General features: G+C 37.3%; 1 protein-coding gene across 1 annotated transcript in view; it reads left to right on the forward strand.

The window, feature by feature from the left end:
• The first annotated feature begins 5,690 nt into the window (after positions 1-5,690).
• Positions 5,691-18,567, forward strand: part of RGS22 (regulator of G protein signaling 22) — a 62,780-nt gene continuing 49,903 nt past the window's right edge. The window contains exons 1-4 of the mRNA XM_042786256.1: positions 5,691-5,715; positions 6,365-6,393; positions 9,671-9,733; positions 17,325-17,546. Of these exons, the coding sequence (XP_042642190.1) occupies positions 5,691-5,715; positions 6,365-6,393; positions 9,671-9,733; positions 17,325-17,546 (339 nt within the window). The remainder of the gene's footprint in view (positions 5,716-6,364; positions 6,394-9,670; positions 9,734-17,324; positions 17,547-18,567) is intronic.

The raw sequence follows: 18,567 nt of genomic DNA on the forward strand, positions 1-18,567 counted from the left end.
TGGACAAGAAAGGGAAAACATTAACTCCTTTGAAATAAAAATTTGGAAGGGGCTAAGTATTTCCATGTAAGATATTTTAAACAATATTAGAATGGCAGCATTTTTTTTTTTTTTTAGTTTGTTAAATGAAGGCTGGGTGAGAATTTGAGAATTTGGGAATTTAATGTGTAATCTATTCTTTAACTAGGTAATTCTGGACTCCATGAGAGCAATAGGTTGGAAAGTAGAATACCTAAAAAATAAGAAGGCTCCAATGTATGTTTTTCTGTAGCATTATTGAAGTCTTAAGGAGCACCTATTAGCTATGGGTTCTTATACTATTCTTAACACCTGTTGCATTGACAGTTCTGTGTTTTAGAAGCTGATGTACATGGAATATTTTTCTTTTTTTTCTCCTTAATTAATTAATTTATTGTTTTTCTGGATCAGTCTCCCAGTCTGCTTCATTATACAGCTACACAAGCAGCCATGGTGGTATAACACAAAAAGATGGGAACTGGTGGTCAGTGGGATGCGCTGTCTCAACCAGCACTGTGGCTGTGCACATGCTCGATGTATCAGTAATATCTCACATAGATAACTTAGCTGGGGAATCCTGGGTTTGGGGACTATTGTTGACATCTGTCTGACTGTAACAGCAAGACTGGAAAGACATGCATGCTTTTAGTGTTTCTTGTTGGGTATATGCCACCTACTGCCAGCGGATGATATTGTTAAAGAACATTTGGCATTATTGGCATATATTATTCCTATCTGCTGAAGCTTCTTCATATGCCTCTTGCATTGGTCCTTCAGTTGGCTGGGACACCTGTTAATCCAAGGTCAAGGAACTGACCTGACTTAACCAAGCCACAAGTAACCCCAGGAGAAAAAAAAAAAAAAAAGTAATGAAAATTGCTTGCACAACTAAAAGTAAGAAGTGGTTGTAGACTTGCAGAGCTTTAATTAGCACAGCCAAAATGTATTGCAAACCATGACGCCAGTTTATCTGCATGAAAAACAGAGAATAGACAGTGACAATGCAATCTTTTGTACATAGTGCCAAAATTTCTGATATATCCCCTGATAGTGAAATCTCTGTGAGAAATAACTGTCATGGTTTCTTCTTATCTGTATTTTTGGTGAAAGCTATGCTTTGTTAACTGCTAGCAAAAAACTCTCTGCCTTACTGTAAACTTATGCACCATGCCAATTTTAAATTCTTGTATGTGGCTTGATAGCTGTGGGTCTAGTAGTTCTTTCCTGATTTTCATGTTGTCTTCAGAGAATTATTTTATTTCTAATACACTTTTTCAAACTGCCACAATCTTGCTGAATAGTTTTTTCAATGAAGTCTTAATGCTCATTTTCAAAATTAGAAATGATAGTGTGATATTTCCCTAAAGTTCTAGCCGTTATTTCTTAAGACACTAATATAAATTTCTAAACAGATTAGATGATTGCAGATATGAACTAGGTAGCTGGCATGTGTGAGCTAGCAAGAGTTCAAATGTATATCACAAATTGCTAAGTCCCTTCCAAATTCCAATTTACTTTCCAGGTACGTCTCTCTATTCCTTTTATCTTTTCCAAGACCCATACTAAGTAAAGGGAAATCAAACTTTCTTTAAAGCCTTTAAACTTGATAAAACACCTCTACCTTGTTCTGGTAGAATAATGCTGTTATAGGAATCCCTGGGCCATTGGTGACACGGGCAAGTCAAGGAATGTTCTCCAGTGACTATCCAAATAGAGACTTTTGTAGAGGTCAATCTCTTTGGACTTGCCTTCCCTCTGACGTTCTCCTCCACTAGTAAAAGGTTGGTAGACCAAAGCTTTGTCGCATCTTTTCCTTTACTATTTAGTCCTTTCAATTTTATTTTTAAGCACTTCGTTTTTTTTTCCCTTCACCTAGACTATCTTCAGGAATGTTTTTTTTTTTCTCCTCTCAGAATTCTTTTGAGGGTTCATATTCCAAATAATTCTTTCCTTGGGTGTCTGCATTAAATTTTCCGACAGCCACAAGATTGCATTAAGCTGTGCTGTAAACTAGAATTATCAGATTCAACACACAAAGGCTGTACCACCACACCAGGCAGCTTCTGACATTTTACCAACAGAATAATTTAAGGCATTTAAGGGCCAGCTATCTGCTGATCGATTTGTGCTTTCCTCTCAGGGTCTGACTCCCATTTTGGCAGTTCTGCAGTTAGTATTTAAGTAGTTTTTCTAGCACCTGTTTCCAGTTTATGAGATTGCTGCTTTCAGATGCAAAAGCTAAAATGTATGTGGCAATCATCCAAAGAAGAAAGAATAGTTACATTTAACTAAAGCTGGATTTCTATAAGGATATTTAGGTATTAAAGATATCACATGACAAAATACCCACCTATATCTGAGATGGAGCATTTATATTGCAAATCCATGAAAATTAATTCATAGCTGCCCTTGGAGATCCCTCTAGATGTTTACCTGCATTCTTTTTAATAGTATTTGCTACTTTCTGAATAATTAATTATGGGGATATTCATGACTTCACTGCCAGGAATCAAACACAGGTTAGCATCTAAAAACACAAGTGTGCATTTGCATTTAATAAAGTAATTAAATTTATGCCTTGTTTCGAGCAAATCACAAGGATACTTGTTCACCCACTGAGGTAGCATATCTTACACGCTTGTTTCTTTGAGCGCAAAGTTGTGTCAGCAGTTTTGATCTGATTTGTCTGGGTGATACTTTGAAATGCTTTCCCTGATAAATGGCTGAAAGCATAAATTTTTGAGAAGTGTGGAGGAAAGGGACAACCACAGATTAAAGTCTTGACTGAAAGTTCACCTCTCCAAATGACTCTTCATTAATGAGCAGAGGAGGGAAATGCCAGCAGGGATGGAGAGGACTAATTTATATTTTCCTTCCATTTATCTTCCTGTGCAGATCTCTTCCTGTGCTGGCCTTCTGCTAAATTACAATTTTCTAAAAATGCTAATAATTTGAAACCTACTTCTAGTCTTTTTACTCTCTCTAGAATTTTACTAGTATCACATTTTTTTTAGGACTTATTCTCCGTCCTGTCTAGCTGTTCATCTTTTCTACAAGATCAGATACCTTTTGGGGTAGATCATGGCTTTGACTATGTTTATAAAACATTTTGTAGGTCTGCAGTTTTTCTAAGCTAAATAATAATCAGAATGAAAATAACAGAAGAGCATGGAAAGAGAAAAATGTGGAAAAGGAGAAAAATGTGGAAAAGGAGAAAAATGAGCTTAATCTTTCTTTTCCAAACTTGAATTCTATCTAAGCTAACTTGTGGCTTCCACTTCTAATTTAAAACAAGACGCATTCATCATGTTTCTGTTGTGTTTTTCTTCAAAAATTACAAGCAGCTAGGGAAGTTGAGGAGAATGTTATACACCAAAGACTATATCTAATCCTATATCAGAAAGAAAAATGAGCAGAAGGAAAAGGAGTGGAATGAACATTAGCTTAAATATTTGAAATCACATTAAGTAGTTTGGTTATGGGACAATGCAGTTTGATATAAAATGCAGTGCAATTCTTCCACCTGTTGGAAAGGTTTCTTTTTACATTTTATGGGCTATCTAGTTGTGCTTATTTCTTTTATGTATACATCAGGTATGCCTACTTGAAATAATTCACAATCACAGTAGAACATGTCCTGAAATGTGACACTAAGAAATCATGTGTTTACATGTCTGCCATTCAGTGATATCCTATTGTTTGTCATGTCTTACTGAATGGAATTTGCATACAGAGAACCTGAAGGCAGTTAATACTTCATCAGAATATTCATCATACTATTTAAATTGTCCATAGCTCACTTAAGTTTGAATCTTTGTATTTTATTCTTTGCTTCTGTAGAATATGCTTTTCATATATATCAAACTTTTGGCTGAAATGTGTTTCTTGGCTATATTACTCAGCTTATCTTTTAGGTATTTGGAAATACTGTTCTTCCCTTAAGTAAAAAAATAAAAAAAAAGCCCAGAAAATCAACCCACCCTAAAAATCTTATCAGACAGCTAACAACATTCCACCAAGACAATTAGAAGTATTGTTCTGGCATTCAGTAATTAGAGCAGTGATTGTGGTATTTGGGCAGGCACCCCCAGGAGTGGGAATGCACATCTGGAGTAGAGGGTGCAAAACCCCATACCCCATGTGTTTCTAGGAGATTAAGCCATTTTCCATGCCTCTATGATATTTGATTAGCTGCTTGTTCATTTTTGACAATCATCAATTCCAGGACTTTAAGCTGTAGTCCCTGAGCATTTGCATTTGTTCTGTTTTGACTTGATCATGGATTCCGTCAAAGACATGTATGAATTAAAATAAAACTTTTTTTCACAGCTGAAGGGTATGACTGGAGACACTATACTGTTCTGTGAAAGGGGGCACAAATTAGAGAGTTTGCCAGGAACAGGAAGCTCTTGGTGCGTTTTGGGCATTTCCTGAACACAGCTGATGAATTAGCTTTCTTGAAGGAGCCCTTCATGTAACTTGCATACATGACATCTCGTACAACTGAGCCCAGTGAGATTTATGCCAAGCTACTGAAATCAGTGCCCTTCTGGAATAAGCAGCAGTAGAACCTCTGAGGGAACTTTAATGCCAAAAAACCCTAAAGGTGCCTGAAGAATTCATGAAGTTCTAGGATCAGATATTCGCTAGGTAGGATGTTTTTCAGATCCCAGTTCTGGAAAACTTAAAGACCAGTAAAATTCTCATATAGGATCCTGAATTCCTTCTTTGTACACAGCTTTTGCTGACCACACCAGAAATGTGACTTTTTCTTAGATCCTGGAGTATCCCTTCGAGGCAATGAAGAATCTAACATTCTGGGAGTATGCTCTATTCTATGTTTCTTAATGTCTTTTCTCCTTCCACCTAGGCTATTTATAAACTTTTCCCTAGCTGTGGAAAAATGTAGCTGCCTTTAGATTTCTGCTAGGTTAGGACCTTGGCAGTAGGAGGAAGCAGGGAAGGCTGTTACCAAGGCTGCAGGTTGTGTTTCTGGCACATCACAATGGAGCCATTTGTACCTGTTAGGAAACAGTCCAGGTTTCATCTCAGCCTTAGCAATACAAAGCTTCTCACCTTTTCTTATTTCACTGTAGTGGAAGTTCGCTGTCATAGATAGGAGTGAGCTTGTTACTTGGGATCAAGCCTTACAGCCCACTTACAGATGCAGAATTATTTGATACGTGATGTAAATCCATCGGTCATTAGTCATACATTTTGAGATTTTTTTAAGGGCAAAATCCCATGTGACTGGAGGGTTTTGCTAATGTAGGAGAAGGTAGAATATCATTTTGAACTAAGAACTGGCTGGGTCGATTGAGAAAAGAGCATTTCATTTAATTTCTTGCTGCAGGTACCCTCAAATTCTTAGTTCACAGGCATCTCTCGTGGGACCATATCATCCGAGTCTGCTTCAGGGAGATTTGCACCAGCAGTAGAAGTCTATGCTTACGGCTCAGCTCATCTCCTGCATTGTTTGCAGTGCCATAGCAACCCCCTTTGCTGTGAGCCGCGCAGCAGAGCCAGCCTGCCCTGGTGCAGACCAGCAGTCCCCAGCCAGGCCCAGGAACATGTAGCTTCTATTTCTGGTCTGCAGTCAAGGATTTCACCTCTGCAAATGAGGTTGTAAGCCTGCAGGTGTGGGTGCTGGCCCTTACGTACGTAGATCCAGGATGCAGTCGAAGAGACTTACCACTGGTACGTAATGCTTTCCATGCGGGGTGATAGACAGATTCTGTGTCAGACAGGAGGTCTGGCCGCAGGGTGATTGTCTCAATACAGAGACAGTGATACGAAAGAAGGGAGTTTTGAACTGCTAGGTTTAAAATTGCTCAGCAAAATTAATCAGTCTGAAGAGAGAACTTTACTCCCTTCAAATGGCATCACAAAAGATGGAATATTCTCCTAGAAAGAGTGAGATTTGGTTATCTGGGAACACCTACAATTTTTTTTTTTTTTTAATTTTATCATATGATTCATAATATTTGCTGTTCAAGGCTCTAGTGCCTTATACAAATCTGTATTGTTATTAAAACCAGCAACCTTCCAGTAATCAATTTTGCAGAGGAAAGCTGACAAGAAATTAACTGATATGTATGAGAAATAATCTAGTTAAAAAATACTTTATTTATAACCATTCTTGTGATAGTCAACTTTTTATGCATGGGACAACATTACTGAGTATTCGTAGAGTTTATTTTATTTTCTCAGATTAAGTTATTTTATTTCAGAATATCCAAGAAGGTTGTCATGCCTCACTACTTTTTGTTTCTGTTTAGTAATCATAGTTGAACAAGCTTGACTGTATTGCTTGGATAACGTATGTTTTTTAATTTCTGTGTTTCAGAGCCTCCATGTATAACAGAAGAATTGTTTGTAAGTATGCTTTGTAAGTTGTATTTTGTCATGCAACTGTAGAGCTAAAAACGCAAAAAACCTGGTTTTGGAACTGTTGTCTGGTTTCTCATTTCTTTCCTCTGTGTAAGTATGGAGTACTGAGTAATTTCTTACCATTTTCTCAGACAAAAAAATACTCAGTTTGAAAATAATTAGGGAAAAAACCTAACAGGAAACTATGGAGAATAAGGTTGGAAATGGAAAAGAAAGTGAAACAGGATGGAAGAAGGAAACAATCAAGTGGAAGGTTCAACATGACAGGTTTAACAATCTTCTTACTTTACCTTTTCTGCCTTTTGCTCACAGATATTTGTAGGATTTTCCTGATGTTTGTCTTCCCATTTGAAAGGTATATAAGTTTGTCTGTTACCTCGTATGAAATGACACCTTAAATCTTGCAAGTTAGGTAATGTTTTCCTTATTTCCCCACTCTTCCCCATTTTGAATGCCTTTGTAACTGTGTGTTTTAAAATATAAATGTATTGTTATTCCTTTTGGGAGCCTCTGGATACTATTTTATTTATACTGTTTATTATCACAAACAGAATCAACATGAATTCATGTAGAGATAAACAGTATATACAGCATATATAAATATGTACGTGAGAACATCTGTCAACTGCATATTTATATGGCATTAAGCCTTGGTTCTGCAGGCTAGTTAATGTGACCAGACATGTGTGAGTCCAGGTGAACTTCACACATAGACATGAAGCTGTCAGAGTTCTATGTAGAATCGGGTTTTTATACTATAACTTTTGACATTTAAAGATACCATTTATCATATTTTTTTCAAGAGTGGAGAGGTATTTATCATTTTAGTGGGTGCTGCAACATGAAATGCAAACCTTTCAAGATGGTGTCACTTTTACCTATATTCAGATTCTCCTTTGTTGTCTAGTAATATTTCTGTGTTTCTGTACTTTTTCATGATGGCATTAACAGAGAAAGTTATCAAATACTATAGATAAAATCATTAGGTTTGTTTCCACAAAATATTAAAGAAATGGCCGTATACCATTACCGAAATGGTTTAAAATTCCTTTCAATGTTAAAAGAGTGATAAAAATCAGGCCCAGGGTATTCCTATTTGTAGACAAATTGCCTGCAGTTTTGGACAAACTTTTAGCACACCTTGACCTCCAGTTGCAATTGTAAGGCAGCTTTTTCTAGTCATAATTTGGACTGTGCAGCAGGAAAGATGGCATGGGAAGAAATGAATCAAAATGCTTCATGACACAAAAATCTAAACTATAGTATTTTATATGAACTCCATAACCCATAATGTGCAAATATGAAAGCACAACTATGCTTTCAAATGAAAATAAGTCTGACCACAGAAAAACCTTCAAAAATCAGAGGAAAGTATATTGTGTATAGATGTAGTAAGATCAGTAAGTAGTAAAGCTTGCATTAATAATATCATAAACATTTTATTGATTAATCACCCACTGAGTTTACATTTCTTGTTGTTATATAGGACTACAGAGAATTATATTCTTGGCAAATTAAAAACACGTTACCTGCATACTCTTAAAGAGCTTATACTTCAGCCAGTAATAAGTGAATTGTTTTCAATAAGTTCTCTGAAACAATAAAATATATTCATGGGGTATTATCATATCTAGTTGTCTTCAGATTTATCCTTATCAGCGTCAAATCTAATTGCGCATTACCCAAACCAAACATGAGGCAGACTGCAGCTTGTTTCTAATGAATATTTTTGTTAATTGTGTTAACACTTGGTGAATTGAGATTTCTGAATCTGATTGATTGCTTAGTGACATTAGCAAGGGGATTTTCTGATGACTTCAAAATGCTTTGGATTAGAAACTTTGATAAATTCTCCTATTTAATCAGTGCCCTAACATCCCTAGGTTCATGGCACTGAAACTGCATTGGACCATGGGCCTGTGATCCAAATAAAGCACGATCTCTTTAATGCAGAAAACCTTGCTTTCAGTGTTGTCATCATTTTCCAGTGATGAGCGTGAGGTAACTTGCCTGTCCTGTATCAGTCACAGCAACAACCAAAAGTGCTAAGGAATAAATGTTGGCAGACTAAGGCTGGACAAACACCATCAGGTCTGGTTCTGACTTGTCATGCAGCACACAGGGGCCTTCTTGAGGTCATGTTAAAGTACATTAGCTCAGGTTTTATTCCTTACCTGAGTACAAATTGTCTCTATTTAGATTAGACACTGTGGGGTTTGAATCAAGATACTGCCTGCCTACAAGTGATACCATGTACACTGTGAATAACCTCTCTTTAGTGCTCTTCCTCACTAGCATGTTTCAATGCTATGAAATTAAGAAAGAGAAAAAAGATTTGTGTCATAAGACCTTTGCTGATATTGGCAAATACGTTTGATTTAGATGCATTCTTCTTGTGTTACAAGGCAGAAATAGTAGAATATTCAATAACCTGAAACTATTAAAAACTGTTCAAAGTCTTCATTATACTGAAGACAGATTTCTGAAGACCAATGGAATAAAATTATACTTTTACCTTCTGTTGAACTGAAATGAGGGTGGTGTTGATATTGAGTGCAGTAGAAATAAGATTGGGATCCATATTTATTGATTTGTCAACAGCAAAAGAATTTAATTTATATTCTACAGTTTTTGAGTCTTGTTAGTGGGATTTAAAATGCGGGGATCAGAAAGGCTACAAAACCACCTGCGGATGCAGTCTTCGCTTCTGATCCGGTCAAAAGGAAGCCTCCAAGTTCTGTCAGATTCAAAGTATGGCATACACTGCCTGCCTGGTGAGCCAAATTACAGATCAATGAACTCCCCTTTATTCCCTCAATATCCCCCCCAAACATCCCCTAGAAGCAGTGTGGGACCAGAAGCAGGCTCTGGTGAATTTTTATACTCCCCTCCTTCCCAGATGCGAGAAAGGTATAACATGAGGAGTTTCTAGACTGTTAGCTTATGCACATTTTTTCAAAAGTAAACATGCGGATTTCCAGCATATAGAAATTGTTGGGTTTATGGAGGCTTTTTCTGTAAATTTCTTGGCAAAGGATTTACCTTCATTGTGTGTGTCTTAAATTGTTAAGGACCTCAGCAGTGTGCAATGGCTAGAATATAACAATGATGCAATGGTTATTTTGTCAACAGTGGGAAATAACACTGCAAAAGTTTGCATGTCATATCTCATGGAAAAATCATTGTTTGAGGCAATAGTGCATTCAAACCATGTTAGCACAGATTAGTACAAGCCCTGCTTTGTGGTTTTGTCTCTCTGTAGGAAGAATTCTTAGCCACAGATGATATGCTTGTGGACTACTTTAATGAATTTTTGAGTCTTCCGGTGAGTACCTTACAGAAATCCCTTGCAAAATACAAGAGATACCTTACTAAGATTAATAGTAAGGCAATCTACCTTTGACATGGCAACCTCACCCAACTTCCCCTTCGTAGTCTTGGCCCTGACTGTCCCGATTTTTTCCATCCTCATGCCCATACTCCCATGCAAGGTGGCACAGACCTTTCCACAGCGTCACTCATGGCTCCTGTGGGGTCTCCCAGCTGATCTACCCCAGAGCTGCCCCACAGCCCATCCCCCTCCTAAAGCACTGTAGTCCAACAGGCTGCACTATGGCAACATACACCCATTTCTGCCACTTGCTTGGTAGGAAACACCACCAGCATTAGGAAGGGGCAGAATATTTCTTCATGCTCCTTGGACCTAAGACTATGGTGCAGCCTCTACTGGAATAAATTCAGCTATGCTTCAGGCTTACCAGACTCAACCAGACATAGATGTGCTCCATAAGCCACATCACAGATTCGTGTAAAAGTACACAAAATTTGAGTTGCAGAACTAAGGATGGTAGAACAGACTCCCCATGCACCTTTTTTATTTTAAAACAGAATCAGGAGGTATTAACTCTATATCAGAGTGTGGGTTTTGTGCCCAGCATCATTACTGACTTCATTCAGGCACTCAGCCTTTACATGCTTTCATCACACTGCAAGATTCCTAAGAATAGATTTTACAAAGCTTGGGAGACATGGATGGAAGAAAATGTGTAGTGAAAGAGTGGGGTTTTGATTTTGCCTTTTGTTGTTGGTGGTGGTTTTGTTTTGGCTTGTTTTATTTTGTTTTTCTTTTTCCCACTTGCAGCTGCTTTAGAATATCTGCCTAAATCTAAGCCTAACTATGTAGCTTTTAAACACAGGCCTCCTTCCATGTGGCAGATAGTTCTTAGCACAGGAATACCATCCTCCATGCCCTTGATGTTTATTTGGAAACTATGCTTCAAGTTTTCCCCGAATGACTGAGGATGGAGTGGGTAAGAAGTTCAATCTGCTTAGTCTTTGGGTCTCATTGGACATGCAGAGATTTCAGGAGATCTATTAGAGGCCAAAAATCTCCTTGGCCTCAGAGGGCTCCTCAGCTCACATTCCTGGTGTGGCTTGGCAGTTCTGAACTGCAGCGATTGTCCAGGTGTTCCTGACAGCTCTGGAAGCCCACAGAAAAGAGTTCACAGACACTCCCGGATAAACACTGTTTTACACTGGTAATCTTGATTGGTTTGTATGATGACACATGGTATCTCTTTTATATATTTACATATCTTCATGAAAACAGATGCTCTATTAGCTATTTTTAGCTGTAATGTTCTCAAAATTGGTTTTATTTTCTCTTTGATCTTTTCCCTGAGGATTTACCCTCTTCAGGATTAAGTTCTATTAATGCCTTGAGTTCTGTGGTTTGAATACTTTATATTCCCAATTTCCCTCTCCTTCTCAGAAGGCTTCTACTAAAACACCAGATTGAAATTTCCATTGCTTTATTCTTGTTGTGCTTATATGCTGTTGCCTGGGAACAGTATTACCCAGGTGTGCTAGTAGTTAGGCAACAAGTTAAACTGAAAATATTGTGTGACTTGATACAAGAAATCAGGGGTAGCATATGCTTATTTTAAAAGACTGTCTCTGTGTTGATTTATAATGCACCACTAGTATATGGAAAATTGTATCACTTGGGACTTCCTATAGCAGCGACAGATTTTTTTTTTTTGCTTTGATTTACAGTATATCCTTTAAGTGATCCTGTTATAATAATATTCAATATAATCTGACATTAATATTTAGGTATTCCAAAGATCTACCTACTGTAATGAAGGATAGTTTGTGTAGAAAATATTTCTGAAAGATAAAATAATACAAAAAACCTCGTGAGGGCACTTGTCACCAGTAGTACAGTGATTTCACAGTAGCAGAAACCTGTTATATGACATACAAATGAGTTATACTTTCCTTAGTAACTAATCTAAAATTAATGATTTCAGAGAAACATTGGCCTAGATACATTTCCATTTCTATCTGATCAGGCATCCCTAGAATTCAAATCTTTGATCCACGTATTTAAAACATCCAAGAATACGTTTAGCCAGGAATGATAATTCAGAAGTCAGAAATTGCCATCCAGCTCAGTGTTGGAGACTTCAGCAGGAAAATGCAGTAATGTCAACTTGTTTCTCCTGCATTCTACAAGCTGCCTGCTATTTGTTCCACCTCAAGTCCATGCTGGGGCCTTACCCTTCATTTTCCAGATCCCAGTGATGCTGATGAAGATACACTCCTCCTCTTTGCAACCTCAGGGAGTTGAACTAGAGACAAAAATGCTAACTGCACCTCAGTTGAAGCATATTCAGGAGATGACACTCTTGGTGATGAGTCCCTGGCTGTGGGTTTCCCTTGCAGAAGAAAGATACCAAGTCACCACAATTTTACTAACTTCAGATTTGAAGACTACTTCTTTTGAAAGTCGCTCTCACTATAAAAGCTCTCCGCTCAGTAGTCTGGGACTCAGGATTTGATGCAGGTGATAATTCGGAAAACAATTAGAGTCCAAGTAATAAAGTTTGGGCCAAGTGGTCTTCCTGAAAGCAGAATGGTCCTGAAAACCTAGTGCTGTCATGAGTAAAAGCAGGTCTGATCTATGAGTAGCAGATGACAGAAAGGGCAGAAAGCAAAAGGCAATCCACTCTGCTGCACAGTTAAGGTCCTTGTCTGTTTTGAAGATTGCTGTGAATAATTTGATGCATCAATGCATCAATTCAAGGCATCAATGCATGCTCATTCATTTCCTCTTGTTTTTTTTCCAGGTGTATGGAGGGAGACTGTAGGTGCCAACACAACATCCCTTAAAAAGCCTTTTACATAACTAAGGCCCTACATGCATGTTATGTTGAGATTTATACAGGACTGAAACTTCCTTGATATCTTTGACATTCAGGAAAGCAAAAGAAGCATTCCTGACTTCTTACTGATAATGGGTTTATTCAAAATGTTCTTCTCTCATAATTAGATCATGGCATGTGATTGTGACTTGTGTCTTACTCATAAATGGAAGGGAAACCCTGGACATGTTAAAGTCAATAGGAGATTTGCCATTGACCATGTGAAGTGTGAATTTTCCAGGCACTTCACAGAGCTGCTCAAATTCTCTTCTAGTCTGGACTCTCACTGACATTTATTTTTGACACACACATATCCATCTTAATGAAGTTCTGGCAAAGCTCCTGGATGAGGTCTCTATTCATTCCCACCCTTTCAGAGCCTTAACCAAAGAGGCAGCCAAGCTGTGGTCATTCTGGTTCTCTTGGGATCAAACTACATTATTTGGGATGGGATGTGGTGAGCATATTTACACATTTGTTAAGTATATCTGAAGTTAAATATATCTGAAAACTGTTAAGGCAGAGAACAGTGAGATTTATAGGTCTGATATCCTGGCAACATGGTGATGGATGCTGTTTTGGTTTCTGTTTTGGGAGGACTGAGAGAAATTTGCCTTCCCTCCACTTAAGTTTATAACTTTAGCTTTCAGAATTATGTATTCTATTTATTCTTCAGCTGAAATGATATTCAATGTGCATTTGACAGCTAAGACATTTCTTTGCTGTCAGAAATTTACATGCAATTGTTTATTTATTTGATAGTATTGATGTACCACAGTCTGAAAACAGCTTTTTGTTGTTTGCTTGGAGATTTTTTTCTGAAGCTGAGATTACTATGCTGAGTTACATTGGTCATACTGGGTTCAAGAGGAGAATAGCTCGTGAGTGAAACAGATTGCAAAGTCTGTAGACTTCATATTTGTTGGTATTCTCAAGTCCTTCTTGATCCTATTTATTGTGCTAAATTGGTAATGTATGAATCCCAAGTTTGAAGGCTCCTGACAAACTTGGTTTATTTTTTCTTAACATCTTGAGGTATAATTTGGCTCTGGAGTTTTCCCTCTCTATCTTCAAAGGATCAAAAATTGGCCCCAACTAGAGAGAGAATGATACACTTAATCTTTGGTTAATGTATTTTACTTGTCTGTAAAAAACCAAAGCACTTGCCAAATGTGGGGTAAGAAAAACATTTCTTAATATATTAGATTGGCACAGATAATTTTTTCCCCTTCCTTTACAGTGTAGACTATCATCCACTCCTTAATCTAGGCATCTTCACTGAAGAGTTTCCTCATTTTTGCAGTAACCTAGAATATTGGTGGTGCTGTAAACCTCTCTCATTATTGTCCTGTGAAACATTGTAGTATTTTACAGCACTTGGCTTCTGTGGGAAAGGTTTTAAGTTCTCTACAGGGTATTGAACAGACTTTTTTTTTTTTTTTTTTTTTTTTTTTTTTTTCCTGCTGTTTGTAATGTGTGGGAATGGTTAGATTGTGTGTTTTGCTCCAAAGTTCTTCACATACTGAAAGGGAAATGGATTGACTGATCCTTTCTCCTGTATGGTAACTGGGAAAATGTTAATTTTTTTTTTGTGTTCCCATTTGATTTTTGTCATAACATTATCACTTTTATTTTTGTGGTGGGGATGAGTTAAAAAGGTCAGGATTTACCTCTTCTTTTATTATGCTTATAAAACCATTCTGATTTATCATTCTAGTGTTCTTAAGTAAGCAAGTGAAATATGTTTCTCCAGAAAGGTTTTAACTATTCTAAAATGCTTTTATATGCCAGTTTGATGACATGCTCTATCTGGCAGAATTTGGGATTGGTATAGAATCATAGATCACTCAGATTGGAAGGGGATTTGGGGAAGTCTGTAGTCTGGCCTCCTGTTCAAAACAGGGTCAGTGCTTTAGCATTAGGACCAGGTTGCTTGGCACTTTCTCCAGTTGGTCTTGAAAACTTCCAACAAGTGATTCCATAGTCTCTCTAGACAGCCTGTTCCAATGCTAATCATCCCACAGATAACTTTTTTCTTATATCCAGTTGAGATCTCTATTATTTCACCGTATGATCATGGTCTCTTGTCCTCCCACCACTCACCTCCATAAAAAGCCTGGCTCTACCTTCTCAGTAACCTCCTTGTAGGCACCGTAAGACTGCTTCTAGGTCCTCCCAGAGCTGTCTCTTCTTCAGGCTAAACAAGCCCTCTTCCCTCAGCCTCTCCTCACAGAGCAAGTGCTTCAGCCTCTGACCATCTCAGTGGTCTTCTGCTGGACTTACTCAAATATATGAACATTCTTCTTGTACTGGGGACCCAGAACTGGATGCAGACTACTATTTCCAGATGTAGTCTTATTAATGTCAAGTAAGAGGACCTGCTGGCTACCTTCTGACTGATACAAGAAGTATGCATGCCTTTTGATATTCCTGGGGATGCGTAACTACACCTTGGTCCAAACCCCAAACATCTCGACTAGAACCACATTTTTCAGTCAAGTATGTAGTGTATGAAGTCTTAATCTTCTTACCCCATTGGTGTGTGTTCTTTTGTTCCATTTGTATACTTGTCTTATAAATGATTTGTAGTCAGACTCCCAAAACAGCAATACACTTTACATTTTTAAAATTGTCACTATCATCTGTTCCACTATATTAAAGTTGCTGTAGGTTTTCTGTTAATTGGAATGTGTCCTGAAGAACCTAGATCTAGAGTAAGTTATGAAGGATTAAGTAAAAGTAGGTGTGTGTGATAAACTAATGTTATCTTTGCTTAGTTTTCAAGCTGAAAATCATGGAACTAAAATAATCTGGTCATGTAGCCCTATATTACAGAATTTGCACTTTGTTTGCTTTTTCCACAAGCAAGAACATTTAAAATTCTGAGAGACTGGAGCATCTTGTTTCTTAGTTTACTTTCTTCTGTTTCTTTTTTAAAAATGTGAAAAAATAAATAAAGAAGATTACATTTGGAGGCTATTAAGGTTGCAGTTAGTCACTTAAAAGCTGGTAGCAGCCAAAATTAGGTTTGAAAGTAAATGAAGTGTATGCAGAGCAAACTGGGAGAAGATCTGAATGAAGTGTAGAGAAATCTACTACACATAAAAGGCTCTTTAAAATGTTGTTCAGTACATTTGGAGAAAACCCACTAAAACCTGCAGAGTACTCTGGAGAAAATTAAAGCCAAAAAAGGCACAAGGTGTCAGAGAACAAAAACCAAGCTGTGATTTCAACTGAAGTTAGGTAACTAAACAGACTAATGCAATTCAATGCATGGCTCTGAGCAGTGACAATCTGATGTCAGAGGCACTAATCATACACTTAAAGCTCTCACGTGCTATGTGCTTTGCCAGGCTGAGCCTCCACAGTGAGACATTATGGGATAAGTAGGGAATGTTGTAACCACATGTTGCAGCCATATGGTTTGATCCTGGGCATTGCTCTACAAGATGTTGATCAACAAGGGGGCTTCAAAATAGCTGACACTGACATGGTTACTTTGGACTTATATAGGTGTGAGGAAGAATAAAATTGGTCTGTAATGTATTTCTATATTATATGTAGCATCCATTCAGCATATGTAGTATGTATATGAATTATGTCTATGTGTGTATATATGTGATATATGAAAAAGTTAAAGGAAATGAAAAATACAGTGCTTGAAAAAATAAAATAATCTTATTAAGTACAGGGGAATGACAACTGTACAAACACCAGGTGGGATCCTTTTTGGAACAAAGCCAAAAAGAATTTTGACACTGGATCATGACATGGCCAGGATTTTCTTTACTTCTTAACCACAACATGCGTTCTTGACTTTCAGCTCAGTACAGAGAAGCTTATATGCTTTGGTTTTATATCATCTCTTCTAACTGTCTTGGGTATCCCCCATTACCTGTGTAAAATCCATCCATATTTTCCCTCTTCATTTCACATAAGAGAATTTGAAAGATAGCCTTTTAGGGAAATACCCGATACCAGATCTCAAAAGATGAAAGATGGATCTGTTTTAATGTGTAAACATGCAGTAGGTTTTTTGGAGTTGAGAAAAGTTACAATTACATAGCTGAAATTGAAATTTGGTCTACCTCATGTATTATACAGTATCTGACTGAACTAGTAATGTATAATAAAACTTACTACAGGCCATAGACTTAGATAGGTGTTTGACCTACAACATGGTGAAAAGCCTTTCCTACATATGGAAATCTTCATATTCATCCTCCTCAAATGCATCTCACATCTAGAAGGTCAGCTTCATTGCTAATCTTTTCAAGTCTTGATTGTTTGTGGTAATGAATGGGAGGTAAACACTGGAGATCTGAGCTGGTAGGTAAGTAGTCCCCTCCAGAATAGTTACTAATGTCACTGTGGATTATATATTCTAGACATCTGTGTACTGGATCTATTCTTTGCATGTGAAAAAGAATGGTCTATGATCCAGAATGAGCTAAATTCTTGACAATTAAGCGTAGCTGAGACAAAAAGTAGTAATGCTTTGGAAAGCTATACAGGGAAGAAACTAAAGAACAAGAACACTGAAAAATTATTATTCCAGGCCCTGAACATAAGCTACAGCAGACAAGAGAATGTAGCCTCATAATACCAGCTTGCATTCTGTAGGATACTTCTATAATTTAAAAACTAACTTTCTTAAATGAAAGAGTTCCCTTATTATAATGTTATAAACTTTCCAAACTTCTTTTGTAGACTTTTGCCCAGCCAGTTAAGTTTAACTCTGACTTTGGGGTTTTTGAAGTAGTTAATGATGCCTCACAATGCCTGGAAAGCCAGCTGAAAAAAATTCTACATGATCAGAAACCTCCAAACCCCATTTATGATGTTCTAAGGAAAGCAAAGAATGACGGGCAGCTCTCCAAAATGCGCAGCGCTTCTCCAACCTTCAATATTGATCCAAATTACAACACTATGGTAAGCATCTTATAGCCCCTGAGTTTATATTTAGATCTTACTTTAGAGATACTGGCAGTAGTTATTGTTGTGTTTGGCTTGGTAGCTTGGGAAAAATGTTAATTTATGTTAGGAAAACATAATGATGGGCCAAATTATGCCCTGCAATGCACATGTGTCTAGCAGACAAGTGAATGGAATTACAGATGTACATCCTGTAGCACAGAATTTTGAAGATTCTGTAGGGCAGGATTCAGTTGTGTGGTCTGAATACTTTTTAATATTAAAAGAAAAAATATTATGACAACAGTTACTTTACTAGTGATCCCTGGAATGTGCAAATTGACTGAAACTAATGCATCTCAGTCTTTCCTTATTAATTAATTTCCTTGTGTGGCTATGACCTCATCTGTGGTCTGGCAACACATAAGTCTCTCTTCCATTAATTCCCAAAGGATTGACATGGTTAGCATCAATTGAAATGGCCAGAGAAAAGAATATTTGGCATCAAGAAAGCTAAATTAATGGAAAGATAAGTTGGATTTTAGAAAAAAAATCTTGTTTCAGACTTGCTCAGACACTACAATTTTTTGTATTCCTACCTATTTACTTTCAGGGCTTCAGCACCAGATTAGGCAGGTTAAAATCTGGAATTGAAACACCTGAGAGAATACAGTACAGTATAATTAGTTGTGTGAGTTTATCTTTAAACAATAACTTTGGAGGAGAAAACATATTTCATTGGGATGCTTGGTTTATTCCCTTCTTGCTTACTTTGCATTGGTGTGACTGATGTGACTTCAGTTCATTTAATTCAAGGCCAGTCTAAGGTCTTGCTACATTTTTAGAGGCGACTGCTCTAAATTATGTCATAGCTGGAAAGCTGAGAGGAAAGCAGGGAATTGTAACAGATTGTTGCTTTGCCCAGTATAAGCTTAATGATTTTCAGAAAAGAAAACAGTGTTGAGAGAGGTCAAAACGCAGTGATGTTAAACAACATGATAGTAATGTGTGTTTGCAATTATCTGCATCTGAACTGGAC

The sequence above is a fragment of the Tyto alba genome, unplaced genomic scaffold, assembly GCF_018691265.1.
Source record: "Tyto alba isolate M040663 unplaced genomic scaffold, T.alba_DEE_v4.0 Super-Scaffold_9, whole genome shotgun sequence".
Taxonomy (NCBI): Eukaryota; Metazoa; Chordata; class Aves; order Strigiformes; family Tytonidae; genus Tyto; species Tyto alba.